General features: G+C 38.9%; 1 protein-coding gene across 1 annotated transcript in view; it reads left to right on the top strand.

Moving 5' to 3' along the window:
- The window catches only part of myo1d (myosin 1D), a 420,078-nt gene that overhangs the window by 267,823 nt on the left and 129,257 nt on the right, over positions 1–22,998 (top strand). Inside the window, exons 19-20 of the mRNA XM_048614719.1 lie at positions 7,377–7,481; positions 21,538–21,651. Of these exons, the coding sequence (XP_048470676.1) occupies positions 7,377–7,481; positions 21,538–21,651 (219 nt within the window). The remainder of the gene's footprint in view (positions 1–7,376; positions 7,482–21,537; positions 21,652–22,998) is intronic.

Here is a 22,998-nt window from a genome sequence, read left to right as displayed (position 1 = left end):
CACACAAAGAATGATGCTGGAAGCCCTGGAATAGGTGGGAGTTCCTCAGGACAGTGAGCTATTTACATCTTTATCACCAACGACCTTCTCACCATTGTAACTTCAGAAATGTGGAATACCACTGACTATTGCATGACGCTTTAGCTACTTAAGCAATCCATGAGAGTTCTGAAGAAAGGTCACTGAACCCCAAAACATTAACTCTGCTTTCTCACCACAGATGCCGCCAGACCTGCTGTGTTTTCCAGCAATTTTTATTCTTGTTTCTAATTTCCAGCATCTGCAGTACTTTGTCGTTTTATTTTGAAGCAATCCGTGCTCACGTTCAGCAAGACCTGGATAAAAGTCAGACACGGCTGATAAGTGGCAAATAGTGCTTGTGCTGCACAAGTGTCAACCAGTGGCTACATTGAAGTACAGGGACACATGGCACAGAAAAGGTCATGTGACCCAACGGTTCAGCTTCAATCAACCCTTTTCCCAACCATCTTTGCCAAATCTAAATGCAACATTATATCCCTGTAATCCCTTCTCCCTCATATGCTTACATAGCTTCCCTCATTGTTGAAAATCATTTTGTGAATTATTTACCTATTCTGCATGTTTATTATTGTCCTCCCTTAGTAATGGGGCAACTTATTAAGGGTCTTCTGAAAATCCCAGTAAATTACATCTACTTTGTTACCGTTGTTACCTCTCTCTGCCACATCCTGAAAAATTCAATAAGGTTAGTCCAGCAAGATTTTCTTCCCACTCTATTTCTCATAGCTTGATGTTCTTCTGTTCTCTTCTATAACCAGGATTCCATTGCTTGTCAGTGTCAAGCTGACTTATTTCTTCAGCATGTTTGGTGGTCTTCCCAAAATGCAGGAATAACGTTCGTTATGCACCAATTCTCTGGCACTAAACTTCTTTATAATGAATTATTAAATTAAATGTGGTAATGCCACTACAAGCTGTTCTCTACATTCTTTCAAAATACATGGATGCAGTCATTCAGAAGAGTTTCCACTTTTCTTTTCAAATATACCTATGCCATTTCTAATACATCATTCAATGTCATTATCAGCACTGTAAACATCTCCTGAGGAAAAAGCTGACACAAAATAATATTTTAGTATTCAGCTAACTCGCTGTTATCTGTAGTATTATTCCATCCATCACTTGGCCTGACTATGGTCACTACGTTCCATTTTTTTTTTATTGGAGTACCATTTCAAATAAGACAGCAGCTAACGTTCTCCCCTAACGTTCAGTAGCATCTTTGAATGTGCAAACAAGGACCATGCATACACCATCAGACCTTGAGCTTTTTCTGCCATTCAATAAGATCACAACTGATCTGATTGTAAACACAAATCCAAATTCTCATCCATCCCTGATAATCATTCACCCTCTTGCTTAATAAAAGTATATCTCCTCCATCAACATGTGGAGGTTAGCATTGACATGAAACTTAACTGTAACAACTACAATAGCAGGTTGGTGACTGGATATTCTGCAGCAAATAACTCGTGTCTTGACTCAACGAAGCCTGTCCACCATCCAAAAGGCACAAGTCAGGACTATGATGGAATACTCTCCATTTGCTGAGTGTGTGCAATTTCAGCAGCGTTCAAAATGCTTAAAACCATCAAAGACAAAGCAGTCCACTTGATCACAGCCTCATTCCCATCCTTTAACATTCTTGCTCTTCACCACAAATGTACACTTTGAGATGCAATGCAGTACTGACTATGCCACCTTCAATGGTACCAAGAAGGGCTACTAGCACCATTGCCTTCAGGTTTCCCTCTAAACCACACAACATCCTAACAAAACAATATGACCTTTTTTTTCCACTGTTGTTGGGTCAAAAGACTGCAACTGCCTCCTTAATTTTGTGTTTTGGGTGTACCTATGCCACGTGGACTGCAAAGGTTCAAGAATGTAGTTCACCACCGCCTTCACAAAGGCAGAGAGAGTTAGATCAAAAATGTAGACCACAGACGTTCTTCTATTCTCTTCTATAACAAGGATTCCGTTTCTGACCTCATGCACATCCGTAATTTAAATCACACTACCGTTGGCAGATATGCCTAATTGTTGAGTCAACTCTTCCTAATTTCCTTACAAAACCTCTGTATCTACACCTGTTTCCTCCCTTAACGCACCTTTAGAATCTACCTCTGATAAAACTTTTGATCATCTGTCTGAATATCATGTTATGTGGTTTGATGACATTCCTGTGCAACAACATAGCACTTTTGGCTAAGTTTAAAAAGTCTATATGAGTGCTAGTATTTTTAGTAGTGTTTTTGAGCTTGAAGAGGGATAAAGAGAAGAGATGTCAGATGCGGTGTTCACTTCCTATATAGCTAAACTTTATGGCTTCAGAATGCTGAATATCAGACCTTATTTTTAAGTTGATCTGCATTCAGTAATATATAACTTGACAACACGAAGTTGGAACAAAACCTGTCTAGTATCCTTTCTTTCTGTCTAGTATCTCAGGCCAGATTTTGGGTCACACTTCTTCTGGCAAGTGAAATATTAAACTGTAAGATCCTGTTGACCTTAAAATTTGAGGTAGTGACTCTGTTCAGTCATTACAAAACACAAATGAATGGAAAGCATCCCCCTACCCGCTCCGGTCTTTTTTTTTGTAAAGAGTGCAGGATTGTAAGACACAAACTTGACATTGCTGGCTTACTGCTGTGTCTGCTATGTTAGTCTCTTCTATCTTGTTGGTATGGCCCTACCACTAACTGTGTAAGTCTGGCTCTGGTTTGTCTTACCAAAATACAATGCCTCACTTTTATCTAATTATACTACATCTGCTTCCTCTTTTAATGTGAGAAGAAAATGATGCCACTTTGAAAAAGACCTTTTTAATTTCATGGCCCAAGTCCAATTATTTTGTCTCTTCTGTTCTTGGTAACACTATCAGTTGTTCATTTTTTACGAACATATTGATATATTGAAATGTGCAATATTGAACTAACTTAATAGCTAGCAATGAGGTATGGCATACTGTACTGATAAATTACCCAGCCAGAAATATGCCAGTTGGGTTTAAGATGTTGAAATTTACAACTGTTTACGTAATCTTGCTGCAGATATGATTGAAAGTATATTTTGATGTTTTAAGGTTGTTTGTAAATTTAAAGGAGTGAGTACTGTGACCTTTTCTGAAGTGTAGCTGGTATTAAATTTGTGTGGTTTGATTGGTAGAGATCAAAGGAAGGCTTAGATTGTTTTACTGGGAAAAAGGTGCAAAGTAATTAATTTTATAGCAAATGGCAGCAGCTAGTGTGTTGAGTGTTAGGACTGTGAAGTCATAAACAGTTCTGATTTGACCTGTCCATTTAGTTCCAGGAGGAAAGTATTGGCCTTTCTCGGATAGCTAATTAGCAGTTCTAACTAGAAACAAGATCCATGTGATTTACATTGCTAGCAGGAAAGGATGCAGAGGAAACCATTGTAAAGATCAGTTTCCAGACTTTCCTAGAATATCACTGAATATCTCAAATAGTTTTATGTGGAGATTTACTGGACTTGAGAGAGAGGGGACATCTAGAAACCATGGGAAATGCAGGATTACAGGGATCTAGAAACCAAAATGTTGCTGCAGTTCTTCATAGAGGAATGTGGCTGGGAGTTCATGCTTGGGTCTGAAAGAGCAAATGCATTTTAAGTTAAATTGAGGCCTGAAGTGCCACCAAACATTGTCTACGAGGAGGGTGTCCGGGAAGAAAGAATCTCATGTGAGCTTAGTAACTGAGGAAAGAAAAGGACACAAAAGAACACCTTTTCCCTAGTAAAACAAATGTATTGTAGGAACTAAGAAGCTTTGTAATGATTCTGAGAATATTGGTTGTCCAAGTAAAAGACAGTGTAAAGTATACCTGTGAGGTGTATTTTTTTTCAGTTGTATTATGTTCTGTGGTTTTAAATTATAGGATTTCCACAGAGTTAGCGTTTAGGTCATGGTGTTGTTAATCATTTGTTACAATAAATATCTTAAAATGAGAAATCTTGATATGTCATTCTTTTAGTTATTAACTGAAAATTGTGGTGCTTTAGCAAATTGGACATTGTAACAGACTTGCTAATTTAGTAGTTAAAGTGCTTCCGTTTATTCTTTGTAAATTTGGTTTACAAATTGGTTTATAGACCTAATTATAAATGGGGTTTGGCCACCTATCTTGCTTTGGAGTTAATGTATCACGCCCGTTTGCACCCTGGGAACCATTACTTTCTAAAAGTATACATGCACACCCACATGTAAAATGCTAATTTTTTAATAGAATTTCTACAGTGTGGAAACACGTCATTCGGCCCAAAATGTCCACTCCGACTCTGCAAGTAGCATCCCTCCCAGACTCTTACCCCCCTACCCTGTCCCTGTAACATTGCATTTCCCATAGCCAATCCACCTAACCTGCACATCCCTGGACTGTAGGAGGAAACCTATGCAGACACGGGGAGAACATGCAAACTCGACACAGACAGTCGCTCGAGGCTAGAATTGAACCTCGGTCCCTGGTGCTGTGAAGCAGCAGTGCTAACCGGAACCACAATGATGTGATCATGGTTGTCCTTTGATCACAACCATAGCTGATCTCATTGCAGCTTTAACTCCAGTTTCCTGCCCACTCTTCATAACCTTTTAACCTGTTACTATCTCCTCCTTGAATTTATTCAGTGTCCAGCATCCAACGCACTCTGGAGTATTGAATTCCACAAGTTTACAACCTTTTGAGAGAAGTCATTTGTCTTAGTGGTAACTGTTACTTGATCATTAAAATTTTGTGGGTTTTTTTCAGCTCTCTCTATACTGATACATTCATTGAAATGTAACAGCATTTAATTTGCATGTCTTGTGCTTCATTACTTTATCCCGTTACATCAGTCTGTTGTCTGTCAGCCCTTCTTCGTGTCATCACAAATGGGTGATAAATCTGGATTGTAACTGTATCTGTGGACATATGCACAGGTCGTCCTGATAGTTTGATGGAGCTGAAGGCTATGAATGGTTAAAATGCTACCATTGTTTGTTCAATTAAGTCGATTACATGTCAGTCACAAGCGAGGCCTGAATGCATTTCAATCAGACAAGTGAATGGTATAAACTGAAGGCTGTTTACAAGCTTGTGTTAATAATTTTAAGCACTATTTTTCATCATTATATAATTCTGTTCCTTTGTCTTTGATGTCACAACACAAATAAACACTGCTAACCAATGCAATTACATGTGTAAAGAAGAGATAGAGACCAATGAGTCTTTTGGCATATTAGCATATGTGCAAACATCAAAAAAAGGACTTGGAGACTTGGTCAATGTCTCATTGGGCTCATGAACTGCTCAGTATGGTCCTACACAGATTCTGGAATATGGATCTGCTTGTATTATAGTTGCCACAGCATTCCAAAGATCAAGAAGGAGAAATAATCCAGGATTCTTGTTTCTAATTGTCATCTGCTCCTTTGACCATTGCTGAAACATTGTGTGACATCAGGATTGGATGTAATGGCCCCGAGTGCATTCCATCTTCGCTCCTCCTTAAGCAGTCCTTTAGGACCCAGGAATACTTGCATCCACACCAATTTGATGAGTGCTGAAATGGTGGCCAAGTCCAGTATGTGATCACCGACTCGACTACCGATGCTTCAAGCTGATGGTGCTTGAAGGTACAAACAGGTAAGGTGTTTGGAGGGTTGTGTACTCTCTCTAACACCTTGACTTCACCTCTGTGTGTTCTTAACAAAGTCTTTTGATGAATTTGGTGCCTTCTGAAAAAAAACCAGCTCCCTTTTAGTCTGCTCCAAACCAAGGTAACTCATGGGTCAGCAGGAGTGTTTGATCTTTTCAGGGTTGTTTTGTGTTCTGTTGTTACAACAGATTTTTCAAGAGAACAGTTGTTTAGGGAGTCTGGAGCCAGGCATACTAATGAAAAGTCCCACCCAGCAAAGATGGCTTTGACTGATTGGTGCCTTGATGTTGGGCAAGTTAGCTAGCGAGACAGTGGTGACATTGGATTGTCTTTTGTACCATCCGGTTTGCAGAATCTAACATGGCTTCCCCTCCATCTCCAGACAAAGAACGGCCATTTAATCCAAGATGCTGTATCCTTTAAATTAACACCCTCACAAGAGTCTGTATCTTTAACGGGCAAGAGCAGTTTTCTAGCATTATCAATAAGACACTTGTAACACACGCTGATCATGTATCACACACTGATCATGTGTGAGATGGTAATGTGATAATAATGTCATGGGACTCGTAATCCAAAGTCCTGTGTTTATGGGATATAATCCCAACATAGCAGCTGGTGGAACTTAAGTTGAATTAATAAAATCTGGATCAAAAGCTAGTAATAATAGTGCATGTAAAACTATCATCAATTATCATAAAAACCATCCAATTCACTAATATCCTGTAGGGATGAAAGCCTAATTGGCCTACATGTGACTCCAGATCATAACAAATGTGGTTGACTCTTGACTGAAATGTCCCAGGACATTTCAAGGGCAATTCAGAAGTAGGCAATAAATGCTGTCCTTTCCAGCTATGTCCATATTCCTTCAGAGAATTTTTTTAAAAATTACATAAAATATAAAAATTATGCTCTATTTAAATTGCATTTTTCATAACTTGTAACGTGATTTATTTTTGAAAAAAGCAAGTGTTTGAAACAGAGGAAAATGGGCGTCATGGAGGAAGCTACACAGTGGGTTCAGTTGTGGGTTGTTCTGAGAAAGACAAAAACGGCAAATGTTTTCCGATACTGTCAGGTTCTGTCATTATACTTGGGAGTTTGATCTAAGAAAGCAAACACAAAAATAGATCCGAGACACTGGTTAAAGACAACTGTTAGACATGGCTTTCCTGAGGTCACATTTCCAGTGTAACAAAGAATCAAATTTCCAGGGATTTGAATTTTCCACTATGTCAGATTGTGACCACAGGCCTGAAAAAGATTGTTGCTTATTCAAACAGGATCTATTTTCAGTCTATCAGGCTGAGAGTGATAGGGTGTGAAAATGAACCAAATTAAAACATTTTAATTCACAATGCAATGTGACTAAAAATTTACATTTCATGTCATTTTCCCTTCCAGTTAATGTTCACAAGCTTTCATTAATCAATTTTGTTTTGTTAATATGTTATTCAGAAGTTTTTTTCATGTTGCAAATAAAATAAATCGCCTCAATTTAAAGGGTATTTTTTCTGGGAATTCTTCACGACTTCAGGGTCACACTCTACTTTGCAATTGATGTTATTGATTATTCTCATTAGAAAGAACTATAGTTTTGAAACAATATTGTCGTCATATTGGGATGGAACTGCAAAACATCTCTTACCGTTTCGTTGTTTCTGTTTTGATTTCAGAAACGGGATAACCCACAGATGACACCTGCCTTCTCTGCAAGAGCCAATGAGCTGAAGCGAAAAGACAAATACATGAACACACTCTTTTCCAGTCATGTACGGAAGGTAAGCTCGTTATTTGTCCTGATTGCAGGTTGAGGAAAAGCATCTCAATTCAAACACATTTAGATTCTCCTCCACCTACATGATTTTATTTTATTATAAATTCATATTTTTTATTTTACTTATTCTATTTTGTTTGTTTTTTGAAGTAAAGAAAAGTTTCTGTCAGGCATCTAGCTCTAAATTACCAGCTTAGAGTAAAATCTAATACTATTTTAAATTTTGATAAACTTTGATGAATCAAAGATCTTAACTAAAGCATTGTTTCGAGTTCTGGACTTCACGCTTAACTCAGGACATCAGAAAGGGTGCAGAGATTTACTAAAGTGGTCCAGGAATGAAGAAGTCCAGTTATTTGGCAATACTACAGTTTGTTCTGAAAATATCCTCCATAGGGTGAAGAAGGTTGAAGGGATGTACTGTAGACTGGTATGGATAGAGTAGATTAGGTGAAACTGTTTTCATTGACAGAAATGTTGAGAACCAGAGAACACTGCTTTAATGTGAATGGCAAAAAAAAAGAGGTAACACAGGAAAAACAGTTTTACGGAGTGAGTGGCTAGGTTTGGAAATGCACTCCCTGGGAATATGGTGAATGCAGATCCAATCATGGCTGTCAAAGAATCTGAATAATGACGTTAAGAAGCACATTTACAGGACAGTGATAAAAATGTAGGGGTGTAGGAATGGGTGAAATATTCTTGTGTGCCTACTCGATGCTAGCTCTGCTCCCTTCTGAGTCCATTCACTCAGTATAAATTATATTATATGACTCATTGGTTGTGTATAATGGAAAGTGTGGAAACACTGCTGAGAAAACACCCATTCAGAAATGTTCTCTGGGGGAGTGAAACACAACAGTTCCTAAAGCGCGTACAAGTATGAATCAAAAAAATCAGCAACATATCAACAACAGAGGCTTCAAACCTCTCTAATGTTGCCAGAACACAAACTGAGACATTGATAAAAGAGATCACAGCAAACCCAACTTAATTAGTTGGTAGCACTGTACTTGAATATAGCTTTAAATAAAGATACACTTTGTCAAAAGTTTTCACCTTCTACTCATCAGGACCAAATACCAAATTAAAGGAAAAACAACATTCATACTGCTTCACAGGAGTGTACTGATTGATTGATTGGCAAGTGAACTCTGATTAATGCACCAGTTAATCGTGAGGGATAGTTAACTATCAAGCTTTGTTTACATTTTAAACACGGCATGTTAACTCTGGTCAAAGCATTGCCTAAGAAATGAACGAGAAAATGGCTGTCACCTATTTTATTGTGTTGAAACAATTGCAGTGCGTGCACATGTTGTCTGTCTGTAAAGAGCAAGACTCTGTGCATTAATATATGGAACTTCCAGTACATGTATGTGTGCCATACTGTGAGCCCAACTGACGATCCACAATTGGGTGTCAACTTAATTCTTGCACACTCAGGATTCTTTAGCAAGTGTTGTCTTATTGTGGAATCACATCTGATGAGGGACGCTCTGTTGTGAGTTTTACAAGTACAGGCTATTTGGGAATGGACAGTACCCTGTCTGTTGCAGACAACCAAAGGGATATGTTGATTGATATGATCTGCCAATCTTTGGGAGTTACAGCCTATATACCTAGTATTGCACCAGCACTGCAATTCACAGACCCCATTAACCATTTGTGTGATAGACATAACAATTTTTGATTTGAAGGTAGCATCCTGTATAGTAACTACATGAAGCAGCTAACTTCACCTCTTCCTCAAACATTTGGTTGGGAACTTGGGACTGGGATATCACAGCTATTACAGAAACATGGCTCAGGGTTGGACGGAGCTGGCATCTTAATGTTCCATGGTATAGATGTTATAGGAAGGATAGAAAGCAAGTGAGGAGAGGGAGTGATATGTTTGGTGAGGGAGAACATTACAGCTGTACTTAGGAAGGATATTCCTGGGAGAATATTCAGTGAATTTGTATGGGTGGAAGGGAGAAATAAGAAAGTGATGATCAACTTAGTAGTATTGTATATAGGCTCCCCAGTAGCCAGCAGGAAATTGAGAAGTAAATATGTAAGAGATCTCATATTTGTAAGCATAATAGGGTTGTAATGGTAGGGGATTTTAACTTCCCAAAAATAGGCTGGGACTGCCGCAGTGTTAAGGGCTTAGGTGGAGAGGAATTTAAGTGTGTGCAGTCCTTTCTGCTATAACGTGATAGTTGCGCTCTTGTGTGACCTCATGCTATAGAAAATTATGCAATAAACATAACAGGGCTGATGGAAAAAATAGGGTTGGGGCAGACCACCAAAAATATTACTCCAAGTCAAAACAAATATAGTAGTTAGCCCAACACAAAGGATAGCATAGTTTAAATAAATGTTAAATTCATATCTAATAATGAAATAATACAGTAACTTTAACATTTTTATCTTGAAAAAATTTGAAGATAATTTGATGGAGAGGAGATAGCAAGAACTGCAGATGCTGGAGTCAGAGATAACACGGTGTGGAGCTGGATGAACACAGCAGGCCAGGCAGCATCAGAGGAGCAGGAAAGTTGACGTTTCAGGTCAGGACCCTTCTTCAGAAATTTGCTGCTCCTCTGATGCTGCCTGGCCTGCTGTGTTCCTTCAGCTCCACACTGTGTTGTCCTTGATGGGGAGGAGGGTGGTTTTGAGGTTGCTGAGTTGTTAAGACAGGGGCTGAGGGTCATCATCATCATCACCACCTCCTTTAGGTGCAGTTGTGATTGCAGGGTCAGGACAAAAAATAGTTAATCCAGAAATGGATGGCTGTGGTTTGTTGTCTTCTGACTGTTCCTTGGGGGTTGGCTTAAAAAAAGACATCCAGCTTTTGCTGCTTCGCCGTTTTTCTTCTTTCATAAAGAAGCTGTTCACAGGGTGCCAAATAAGACCTTATTCCACGAACTGCTTCCCTGCTGCATTCTGCATTATAATCATTGTCTTCTAAGAGCTGCAGCTGCTTCTCCACTTCCCTCAATAGAAGACAAAAGAGAAGTGGAAAGCTCTCGTGGTGCTACATCCTGGACTTCATCTTCATCTCCAGCTTCCATTTCCCCCTCAGCAACAAGTTGTTGTAGATCAGCTGTAGAGGGGTCTTCACAGTGGGACTCAAACAGCTCTTCACATCCTCACTCTCAACATGTGATGTCGATGCTGAGACTCTGTTGAAGTAAACATTGTATTCCTCTACGCACCACGATTCTTAGTGTTGGGGATGGAATTGCCTAATAGCCAACACACACATGCACCAGTTTGTGTTTTACACACAGCATTCACATTTTCATCAATCGCATTACAGCCAATTTGCGTTGGCTGTCATAGCGGAAAGGACTGTATGAGAAAATTTTCTTATTCAATATGTGGATGTACCTATTAGAGAAGGAGCAAAATTTGATCTTCTCGTGGGAACTAAGGCGGGACAAGTGACTGAGGTGTCAATGGGGAGCACTTTGTGTCCAGTGATCATAATTCAATTAGTTTTTAAAAAGTGATGGAAAAGGATAGACCTGATCAAAAAGTTAACATTCTAAATTGGAGGAATGCCAATGTTGAAGTATTAGGCAGGACCTTTCAAAAGTTAGTTGGGGGAGGTTATTTACATATAAAGGGACAGTTGGAAAGAGGGAGGCCTTCAAAATGAAATAATGAGAGTTCAGAGACTGTATGTTCCTGTTAGTGTGAAGGGCAAGTCTGGTTGATATAGGCAATGCTGGATGACTAGAGAAATTCAGGTTCTGGTCAGGATCGAAGAGGAGGCACATTTCAGGTATAGATAGCTGGGATTGAATGAATCCCTACAGCAGTATAAGGGCAGTAGGAGTATACTCGAGGGAAATCTGGGCTGCAAAAAGGGAACATTTGCTTTGGCAAATAGGGTAAAGGAGAATCCAAGGAGATTCTACACATACATTAAGGGCAAAAGAATATACCACTTCTGTTCATGTCACCTCAGTATAGGAAAGTTAATGAATGTTTTTAATCTTTCAGCTGTTTAGGCTCATCCTCTAAATTTGGAGAAAGGGAAACGCAGCAGCCAATCAGCTGACAGCTTTCCTTTGATACTTTCTTTTCTTGTTCAGATCTGGGTGTGCCCCAGTTTTCTCCAGCTGCCAAGTCTCTCCTTTCTTTGTTTATTTGTGAGGCTGCTACCTATCCATCAATCTGTGGGGGCCATCCAGAATCTGAAATACTTTTCTTTAAATAAATATGTTAGAAACAGGGCAAGGAAGAAAACTGTCCATGGAAGATTTTTTTTTCTCTCTGGAAGTTCCACCTACTTGTAGAAAATGTAGAGGCAAATAGTAATGCAATCCTGCACCTTCCCTTATCTTTGCTGTCAGAAAGTTGCTGCTTAGTTTTCAGTGGAGCCATTATTAATGTTATGAGACTCATTATCCTCATTAGCTGCCGAGCTAAGTTCAATTCTTCTGATATGCGATCACTTTTTAGTTAGGGGCATGATGTTTGTGCAAAGTCCCGTTCAACATTCCGTCCAGAGCCTGCCCAGAATCTCCCCGAGTTCATAATACCATCCAAATCACTGGCAGAAAATCTGCATTACTGGCTCCTGCCAATATCCAGAGAGTGGCTAAATGCAAATGGTTTGGACATAAGCTGCCCAATTTAGCCACCTCTGTCTCATTGTCACCAAGACACAAAGAGACATGCACATGTGCACATGCACACCATCTCTCACTCTCCTCAACAGCTATGTAGGGACACTGACATATGACTGTTAATGGTACAGAGTTCTTGTGACATCACATAGGCCTACAAAGGGCTGAGATGCCATATAGTACCTTGATTTCACAAAACACTGCATCCCAAAGCTTTCCAGTGTTCTTGGAAACACGATGAGCTAAACGGAAATATGTTGCATGAATTTTCATAAACCTGTGAAATACACAAGCTGACAAAGCTAAAGCTGTTTCCAGTTGTGCAATTTTAGGAAAAAGACAACTTTCAATTTATATAGTTTACCTTTTTAAAGGCTCCCAGAGTGAATGCAAACCAATTTTATTGTAATATACGACCACATGCTAGGTGATAGATCAGATTTTACTTCTGCTGTAATAATTTCCAACAAGAATAGAATAAAGACTGACTGTATACCCCTGAACAAACAGCAATCCCACAACAATATCTTTTCTTCCAAGTTTTGACACAGATGTAGGATTTATCTCAAAAAATAAACTTTTGCAAAATCTTATGATTCTTAAATTTTTTTTCTCCCAGATTTACCTTGTATTATCCCATGTTTATAATAACATTCAATATTATGCTGTTCCTGTACTTGTTTATAAATATTTTGCAAAAATCAAATTCTTTCAAGCACCCTGCTTAATTATGTAATACTTGTTAATGTTAAAAATACTTTAAAGGAGTCTCTGATCTTTAAAGGTATCAGTATTGTTCAAAACTTTACATGGAATGATTTTTATTTTGATTGATTAAATGCCAAGTGTTCACACTTTTGGAGAATGAGCAAGAATGAGTTACGCTGCCTATATGTGCTTGAAAAATAGGAGTGATTGGGCATGACGGAAATGCAAGGTAGAATAAGATGGCTTTGGATTGCATGTGTACACACGCATAGAGGGTGATAAATAGGGTCGGTGAACTGCAAACACAAGTACAGATGGGGTAATGCTGTACTTGCAATATGTGACTTGGATCAAATACAAAGCAGAATGGACACTTAATATTCCTGGCTAAAATGTATTCATGGTCAATAACGAAAGGAGAAATGCAAGTGGTGTGATCAAAGATGTTGTTACAGCACTAAGTTAGAATTCAGTAACAATGGAGGCAATGCAGATCACCAAGAGGAAAGAAAGAATCTGTTGGCAAATTGTTGAACGATCCAAGGACATTAGAAAAATGATAATAGAAGGTTTCAAATATTCTAATATAAACTAGAAAAGTAACAATGTAAAACACCAAAGAAAGGGAGAAATTCCTGAAAAGTATGCAAACAAACGGCTATTTTCAGATGAGCAAGGGGAAAACCAAAAGCACTGTTGTAGCGCGCCTGGTAATTAAGTCGAACAGGTTGATTATGTTTAATTGGGACAGTATTTGGGAACCAGTTATCATAATATTATCAGGTTTGAAGCAAAACATGGAAAGAATCATGGTAAAAGTACTCAGTTGGAGCGCTAATTTCAGTGAATTAGAGAGGGGTCAGAAAGGATGGATTGGAATCAAAGATTGGAAGGAAGAATATATTGATTAACAAAGGAAGACCTTCAAGGAGGAGAGTCCAGGTGCAGACTAGCCACTTTCTTATGTGGGGAAGGGAAAGGACATCCAAAGTTACAGTTTCCTGAATTCTAAAATACAACAGAGGAAGGTGCTGATAATATTGTGATCATTGGTTCTCAAATGCTCTACTAATACATCAGCTTTAAACTATTTCACTTAATTTCCCCAGAACTAGCTACAACACTACTAGTTCCTGCAGAAGGTGATATACCCATCTTTCTGTTACTTTTTCATCTAGACAGATGTGAATTTGCACAGTTGTCGTCTGGAAGACTTTACAGAGTCAGTTTTGCAAGAAATATCAACAGACTCTTTCAGAAGTGTTTCATGCTACTCTAGACCACAACAAGTACCCATTTCAAGAAACAGAAGAACTGAACTGCGAACGGCTTTCAGTGGCTATTCACCAAACTCCACCCACTAATATCTAAACAGACAATGCAAGCTGACCGTCATAAATCCAGGCAGGCAGATTCCAGTAAACGAACAGCTGTCACAAGACATGTGACTACCAAGAAATGCCTTGATTAAAAAAAAATGTCCCAATGTGTCTTTTCAATGACCCCTTTAGAAACAGAATCAGGTATTTCCACAGTTCTTCAAACTCTGTCTACAAACTATTAAACTAAAGCATTCACAACATATATAAATAATAAAAGGATGGTCAGAGGTCAGGTGAAACCAATTAGGTACTAACAGGAAATAACATTATGAAGACCAAAGGTATTGCTGAACAATTAAACGAGTGCTCTATACCAGCCTTCACTGGAGAAGAAGTTATCCATGTCATAGAGTCATACAGCACAGAAACAGGCCCTTTCGTCCATCCAGTCCATTCCGAACAGCAAAAGAGGGAGAAATTGCAAAAGTTAGGGTTAGGGTTAGGGATCAAAATAAAGAGAAGGTAATTACAATGTTGGCTGGAGTCAAGTAGATGAACATAGAACATAGAACAGTACAAGCCCTTCAGCCCACGATGTTGTGCCGAACTTTTACCCTAAACCTAAGGTCTATCTAACCTCCACCCCTACCTTATACTATCATCCATATGCCTATCTAATAGCCGCTTAAATGACCCTAATGAGGCCGACTCTACTACCCGCTCTGGCAATGCATTCCACGCCCCTACCACTCTCTGAGTAAAGAACCTGCCTCTGACATCTCCCTATATCTACCTCCACTCACCTTAAAACTATGCCCTCTCGTAATAGCTACCTCCACCCTAGGAAAAAGTCTCTGGCTGTCCACTTTATCTGTAGGTGCATATAGAAAGAATTCTTTTGAGGAATAGGTGTTCAGAGGATATACCCACAATCTTCTAAGTTTCCTTGGAAATGGGGATGGTGAGAGAGAACTGGAGGATTATAAATGATTACAACACTGTTCAACGAACTTGTCACCTAAAGACCATTCAGTCTGACATTGGTGGGAAAACCTCTAAGACAATAATTTTAGAGTAAATTAATTGGAAGTTTAAAAAAAATATGAATTAGGAAATGAAAGCTAGCTCATACTTATGAAAAGCTAATTGTGTTTGAATGACTTGATTCATTTTTTTGAAATAACGGAGACGGTTGATTAGGGTAACAGAGTTGATAACGTACACATGAACTTTCAAAAGGAGTTTAGTAAAGTAATATCTAGAATGTTCCAAATTTGCCCTTGGATTAAGGAAACAGTGACATTATTGATACAAACTTGGCTAAAGAGTAGAGAGCTGAGAGTACTGATGAACAACAGTTTTCCTACTGAGGCGATCTCACATTTTTGTTCCTCAAGCATCAGTGTTAGGCCCACTGTTGCTTTTGGATAGCTATTAATAACCTGGACTCTGGTATACTGGGCAAAATTTAATTTGCTGGGGATAGAGAACTTGGAAATACTACAAGTAGTGAGGAAGATTAAAACAGATATAGAAAAGCACAGACTGAGAAATATGCAGATGCACAGTAGGTACGTTTGATCTGCAGAAGTGTGAAGTGATTTGCTAACAAAAATAAGGAAAGGCAATATGAACTAAATGGGGACAACACAGTGTTAACCTGGAGGAACACAGCAGGCCAAGCAGCATCAGAGGAGCAGGAAAGTTGACGTTTTGGGTTGGGACCCTTCTTCAGAAATGGGGGTGGGGGAAGGGAACTGGGAACTGAATAGAGAGTGGAGGGCTAGGGCTAGGGCTGGGGCTGGGGAAGGTAGGTGGGATGGTGATAGGTGAGTGCAGGTAAGCAGTGGGATGGGTGGGGCGGATAGGTGGGAGAGAAGATGGACAGGTTGTGTTAGGTCAAGGAGGCGGGGTAAGAAGGAGCTTTGGACATGGGATGAGGCCAGGAGTGGGGAGATTTTAAAACTTGTGAATTCAACGTTTAGGCCATTGGGCTGTAGGTTCCTGAGGCGGGATATGAAGTGTTGTACCTCCAGTTTGCGTGTGATGTCATTGTGGCACTGGAGAAGGCCTTGGATGGGCATATCACCCAGGGACTGGGAGAAGGAGTTAAAATGATTCACGATCGGAAGGTGTTGTTGTTTGTCGCGTACAGTTTGTGTTGTAAATTTCTGTTTCTAGAAACAAGCACTGCTGTGCTTAGATCAGGAAATTTAAGGGGAGATTTGATAGAAGTGCTGAAGACTTGAAGATTTCTCATGCAGTAACTTGGGAAAAGTTGTCTCCAGTTGAAGATGGACTGGGAACCAGAGAACGCAAATTGGCAAAAATAAAGATACCATGAAGGAAACAAAATGATGCAACAAATTATCATCTGGAATGCACTGGTAAAAAGAAATCAGAAGCAGATTCTACAATAATTTTCAGAAGTGAATTGGATAAATCCTTTGTAAAATTTTATGGATAATTGAGACAGAGCAGGGAGTGGGGCTGTTAGGATCGTGCCTTAAGAACTGGTATGCTTATGACAATGGCTTCCTTGTGAGCGTTATTGTTCTGTGATTCTATAATTAACTAAATTAATACAGAGGTGAAATAGAGTGATTGCTGAAACTGCCTTTCTTCTAATGTTGTTTAACTCTTTAATTACTACAAAACTTCAACACTCAACCAAAACTTATTGAGTTTCCATTACACGATCTTATTAAGTGAAAAAGAAAAGTCAGTCTCATAATTGTTAATTATTATTTATTCCAAAATCATATCAGTTTTGGATGATGTGGGAAGAATGTTATTTAATATTTTAAATTTCTTCCGGTCAATAGTCCACAGCAAATTTTCTCCACCATTACCAGGCACAGTTTTATTCAGAGGATCCAGAAAGAGCACTGGAGACTTGATCTTCATGTTGCAGTTAGGGAAGCTCACATAACATGAAGTTCATGTTAGCATTGTAAGTCAGTATGAAGAAAGCGCTGCGATTGTGTTGAGAGTGCAGAGCTCTTGCTAGACATATTCTATGTTCTAATTAAATATTGATGGTTTTTCAAATTAAAGTTAGTGTTAGCTTGTCAGCCTCAAAGGGTTTAACTTTTTTCACGGTTTAACAAAGATTAATTTCTCCCTTAAAGCAAGTAGTGTTTTCCATTTTAATCAGTTACCTTTCACTTGTAGCCACATTTGTAATATATGAAATATGATTGTAAATTTCCACATTGCAAGATCCTATAAACACCGATGTGATAATGTCCAGATGAACTGCTTCATGAATGTTAGTTCATAGAAAAATGTTGACCAGTACACCAGGAAGAACTTCCCAGCTCTGCTTTCAGTACTGCCATGGGTATGGATTTTTCACTCGAGATCGCAGACCAAGTTACGTTTGTCATTTCATTGAAAAGACAGCACCAATCCCTCACAGCCATACTGGAGTGTTCAGCCTAGATTGTGCACTGAAGTTTCTGAAGTGAGGTTTGATGCCACTTCTGCAACAGAGATGAGAATGCTATCCATAGAACCACAGCTAAGGTTTTGGTTCCCTGTAAACTTAGTACTATGTGCAGAATCACTACATAAAGCAAGTTGTATGATATTAGCTCGCCATTTTGGATCAAATTTAAAGTAATTCAATGAAGTCTGAAGAAGGGTCTAGGCCCAAAATGTCAGCCTTCCTGCTCCTCTGATGCTGCTTGGCCTGCTGTGTTCATCCAGCTCTACACCTTGTTATCAATGAAGTAGTTGTTGTTTTATCTTAGACCCCTGTTTATTATGTTATCATCTCTTCTGTCGGGCAGAAGATACAAAAGCTGAAACACGTGGACCAACAGATTCAAGAACAGCTTCCCCGCTGTAATTAGAATTCTGAATGGACCTTTCAAATTTAATGTTGATCTTGCTCTTTGTGCACCTTCTCTGAAGCTGTAACACTGTATTCCTCGCTCTGTTCTATTACCCTAATGCACTTTGTATTATATGGTCCGCCTGTACTGCATGCAAAACAAAACTTTTCATTGTACCTAGGTACCTGTGGCAATAATAAATCAAATCAAAATATTTAACTTGGATAAATTAATTACTTTGCAAGTTACTGCAAAAATTTTTAGGCTTAATTTTGTTTTAGTTATTGTTTTTATTTTAAACATGAAAAAGATCTACTTTATCTTTACATCCACCAATCTGCAGATGCTTAGGAATTCATAGTTCCTTTTCCATTTAATGTATTTTGTTTCAGCCATGTCCTGATAAAAGTTTTTGACTCATTAATAACACTCTTGCCTTTGAATCACCTGGTTGTGTGTTCAATCTCCCTTCCGGACCCTTGAGCACAAAATCTAGGCTGGCGCTGCTGCACTGGTTCTAAATACTGTCTTTCAAATGAGACGTTAAACAAAGCCACCATTACCCACTGAGGTAGGTGCAAAAAATACCATATTGACACACTCTAAAGAAGAGCAAGGGAATTCTCCTCAGACTTCATCTTCAACCAAAATCATGAAAACAGGTTAACTGGTCATTAATACCATTACTTTTTGCATGAGTGAATGATTTATTGTCACATACATCATGAAGATAGTGAAAAGTGTTTTGTTGCTGCAATCCGGCACCATCTTGAGTTCCAATAACGATAAAAAGAATATGCTTAAAGAAGAATTTGTCTTATGTTCAAACTGGGGTCTCAAGCATGGCCGCAGGGCTTATACAAGGTATCTGGAAGGTGCTTCGGTGCTCAACGAGTCCTGCTCTGGGAACAGCAATGATGATGCTGATGCCCCAGGAGATCCCAGCTCTGCTGACACTGCCGAGGATCTCTGCTCCGGTCATCTCTACCACCAAGAATCTAGGCTTCAGGCCTACCACTGCCAGGACTCCAGGCTCTGTGCACTGCAGTTAGGAGCCCAGGCTCCTGTTATGGGAGCAAGTTATGGGGAGGCTATAAAATGTCACAAATAATGCTTTTCCAGCATGCTTCTGGTAAATTGAATCTGCTTTTTCAAGGCTTATAACATGGACTAGAAGCTTGTTGGAAGCAAGAACAGAAAACCTGGCAGACTTAAGATGCGACCTAGGATGCCCAGAAATAACACCATACCACGTTGTATCACATAGGTCCACAGAACAATACCCGATGATGGCATAGCATGCTTCAGTCCTTGATCTGTAAATAGATTTAACATACAGTCTTGCTTTAAGATGCTAGGCATTGGGTGTTGCTGTGAGTCAATCTCCCAGTGTCATTATTAACATTAACTTCATTAATTAGCCAGCCATTTTGGATCAAATTCATTAACAGTGATGCACGTTAAAACATGTGAAAGAGGCTTATATGTGCAAAATTTATTGTTCTTTAATATTATACTGTATTGTTGCAAGTCTCTGTGAAATCCATGAGGAATGAACGTGGTAATTGAAGAAGACTGGTTTCCCTGTCACTTTGGCAGTTGCATCTACCAAAAGTATTACTCCAAAGTGTATCATAACTGCACCTTCAGAAAGCATGTTGGCATACCATGATTTTCAACAGTGGTTAGTCTAAAAGCTGAATGTGCCAATCCACTTTCATCTCACAGACATTGTCACAACTTCCCCAAAAACTGTGTGCCAGCGCAGTGACTTACATGGTGTATGACATGCAACGTACATAGTATGTGCAGGGCAGGATTATTTTGTGTTTCACTCATGTTGCCTGGATTATTTATAACAGGACCGCAAATCAAAGACAGCTAACTGTTGCGTCATCATTGTAGTTAAGAAACTTCTTTGAAGCTGTGAAATGTTGCTGTCAGAAAGTGATAAGCATCTGCATTGCAACTTTTTCCTATATAGCTGCTAGACTTTGAAGGTGCACTCATGTATATAAAAAAAGAGTTTGTTTGGAGTTTACTTGTTCTGCTGGAGGCAGATGTCCTGACACAAACTTGCTTCGGTGAGATGGTTGTATTTTACAGGCTTGTGATTGTGTATCATCCCAAAGGCAAAATTCCTTTACATTCCATCAGTTTTTCATCAACTGCACAGATGCACCCTGTGTTATCAGCTGACAATTACATCATGCTTTATAATTTAGAACTCACCGAGTATGCCAACAGTTTGTAAGGCAGTCCTAGCTACAGGACTCCACTATACTCTGTTGACAGTTGACAGCATGGTAAACTGAAGTCTCCATTTTCATGTTCAGTAGGAACCCACACAAAACCTATTTGAAAAAGAGCATTAAAGTGATAGGTAAAATTATGTTCCAGGAATTATATGGCTTATTGGCCAATTCTATATCGGGATGTAACTTTTATTTTCAGAATTCTCATTATCATGTGCTGACTTAACAAACTATTGAATGGTGAGGGAATTGTAGTAGAGCCTAATCCTGTCTTCACTGACATATATGTATAGCATTTAACATTAGGTCTTTTGTAGGAGTCAAACCGAGACTTTTCTGCCTATCCTCCAGGGTGGACCAGAAAGACCCCATGATACTGTTCAAAAAAGAGTGAGGGAGTTGGCCAATATTTACCCCAAGGCGGAACCCAAAACAAATAATCTGGTTGTTTATCTAATTTCTATTTGTGAGAGTTTGCTGTACAGTTTTACTGTGACACTTCAGACTTAGAATTCAGGTGAATTCGGACACTTCAAAAATCAGGCACATATTCTATAAATGATTAAAAAGCAACACTCACTTTTAAATAAGAGTACTTTACAATATCTAGAGGCTTTGAAAGATATTAGTCTGCCTGTCTTTCTTGTCAATGGATGAAGAGTAAGAAGCACAAATTACATCTGTTTCAATTTCCCTCCCATTTGCTGTGTAAAGTCAGCAAACTGTTCAGAAACCAGAGGTTTTGCTGATATGTGTGGATCAACATTATAACTGGCATACAAGAGGAGCTCAGGTTGTGTATTTTTGGGCTGATACAGGTTCTCAAGTTAGTGACTGTCTTGCATTGGTGATGTCAGTTCAATGCCATCAACATTTAATTAGTAGCAGGAAGAGCCCAGTTATGCTGGCCAGTTATACCACAGTGCAAGAGATTAGCACATGTGCTGAAACTATCATTCAGAGTGCAATCTGCCATTCACTTTTATAATGATTAAAGGTAACTCTCAGGGTAGTAAGTGTTCAAACTGAACAAAGTTCCTAACTTTCTTCTTGTGCAGAGAAAGGGCAGGAGTGTCACATTAAATGAAAGGGAGGTCATGTCACATTATATTTAAAAACAAAACTGGGTTGTCGTCATTCCTCCTGAACCTGAAGGAAAATTAATCCCCCCACCACCACAAAAATTAGGTCCAAATTTGCGCTGTTGATTCCGTAAGGCTTTGCCACGATTATTCCCATACAGTTTTAAGAGCTGTGCCTTGGATTGGTTTTAATACTTATTCTGTACTTGTCTTTATCTCACTACAGATAAATCGATTTAATAAATCTGAGGACCGTGCCATTTTCATCACTGACCGGCATCTGTACAAGTTGGATCCTCTGAAGCAGTATCAAGTGATGAAGACTATTCCTTTGTATAATGTAGGTCACACTCCAGTGAAGTCTGACTGAAATGGCTGTGTATAAAAGCAATTTTCTTTTGTCTGTCAGCCTTCTTTGTTTTGCCCCACTCCCACATTGTGTCTTGATATCTGCTTGATGGGACCAGCTGTAATGGCTCTGCCAGTGTCGCTGTATAACTGACCACCATTAGACTCGAGTGCATTCTCCACTAACTTGGCCCCTTGTATTTTCTTCAGGCCTGTGTTAGGAAGCAGCTGCAACATGCTCAAACCCCCACGTTCAGATCCTCCCCCACCTGATGGCCCAATAATTTATCATTGCCATTTGGGAAATTGCTGGAACAGATCTGCATCCGGCCTTTTTGAGGTGCAATGAACTATAACACAAATACCTACGACCATATATTTGATGAGTCTGATAGGGCTGGTTTCTCCATAACATGGAAACCTAACTGTGCAGCAAAGATTGACCAAATATTTTTTCATCAGATGGCTAAAAATAAGTCATACAAGAGTAAGCCACTACATAAAGACAGTCAAATTCTGTGATGACACATCCCTCCTTCAGAATTGGATTGAATATAACATTCATGCATGACTATGCACTGAAACCCAACAGCCTTAATACCATAATAGACATTTTTTTCTCCAAATAATCTTTGTCTCATCTTCTGTCTTTACAAACAGAAGCTGATGAATATATCCTGAATATCAATCAATTTAAAGCCAGCAAAATAAACTGATTTCTTTTCAAAAAATAAATGGGCAGAACATATGTTTGAATTAATTTATTAATGTTATTTAATTTTTATTGAGAAAAGGATGCATTATTAATATATAATCAATTATTCACCGATTAAATCCAGTTTATTGTATAACTGATTTATGAATTAGTTTCCTTTTCATCTATGAAAAGGGGTTGTATTTGTCAGCTTTCTGTGAGTCTTGTCCTGCTCAGAGATGGCGTGTTTAACACTTGAAGATGAATTTTTTTGCAGCAGTTTCACCCGGATGATCCTCGATAAATTCATCTTACTGTCAGAATAGTTCAGTATCAGCATTTCCGTGGTAACCCAGTTTCCATAGAGATCTCCTTGGAGCCCGCATCAGCTGATGTCTCGCTGAGAGATGGTGCAGAGTCACAGTGAACATAAAATAATCGCATTGCTTGACTTGCAAACATCAATGTGTCTCTCTAAATTAAAGGATAGCTGCAATAATCACTGTGGGGAAGGTCAAAGAACATTGCCAGTACCAAAGACAGCATCAATTATGGGAGGAATTAAAAGTTAACTGTTCGAGGATCTCCGTAACATTCACCAGATTGTATTTTTTGGCTTGACAGTGAATAATCTGATGAATTCAA

This window comes from Rhincodon typus, chromosome 30, assembly GCF_021869965.1.
Source record: "Rhincodon typus isolate 14 chromosome 30, sRhiTyp1.1, whole genome shotgun sequence".
In the NCBI taxonomy this organism is placed as follows: domain Eukaryota; kingdom Metazoa; phylum Chordata; class Chondrichthyes; order Orectolobiformes; family Rhincodontidae; genus Rhincodon; species Rhincodon typus.
Note: the sequence above shows the minus strand (reverse complement) of the source record. Positions and strands in the feature narration are given on the sequence as shown.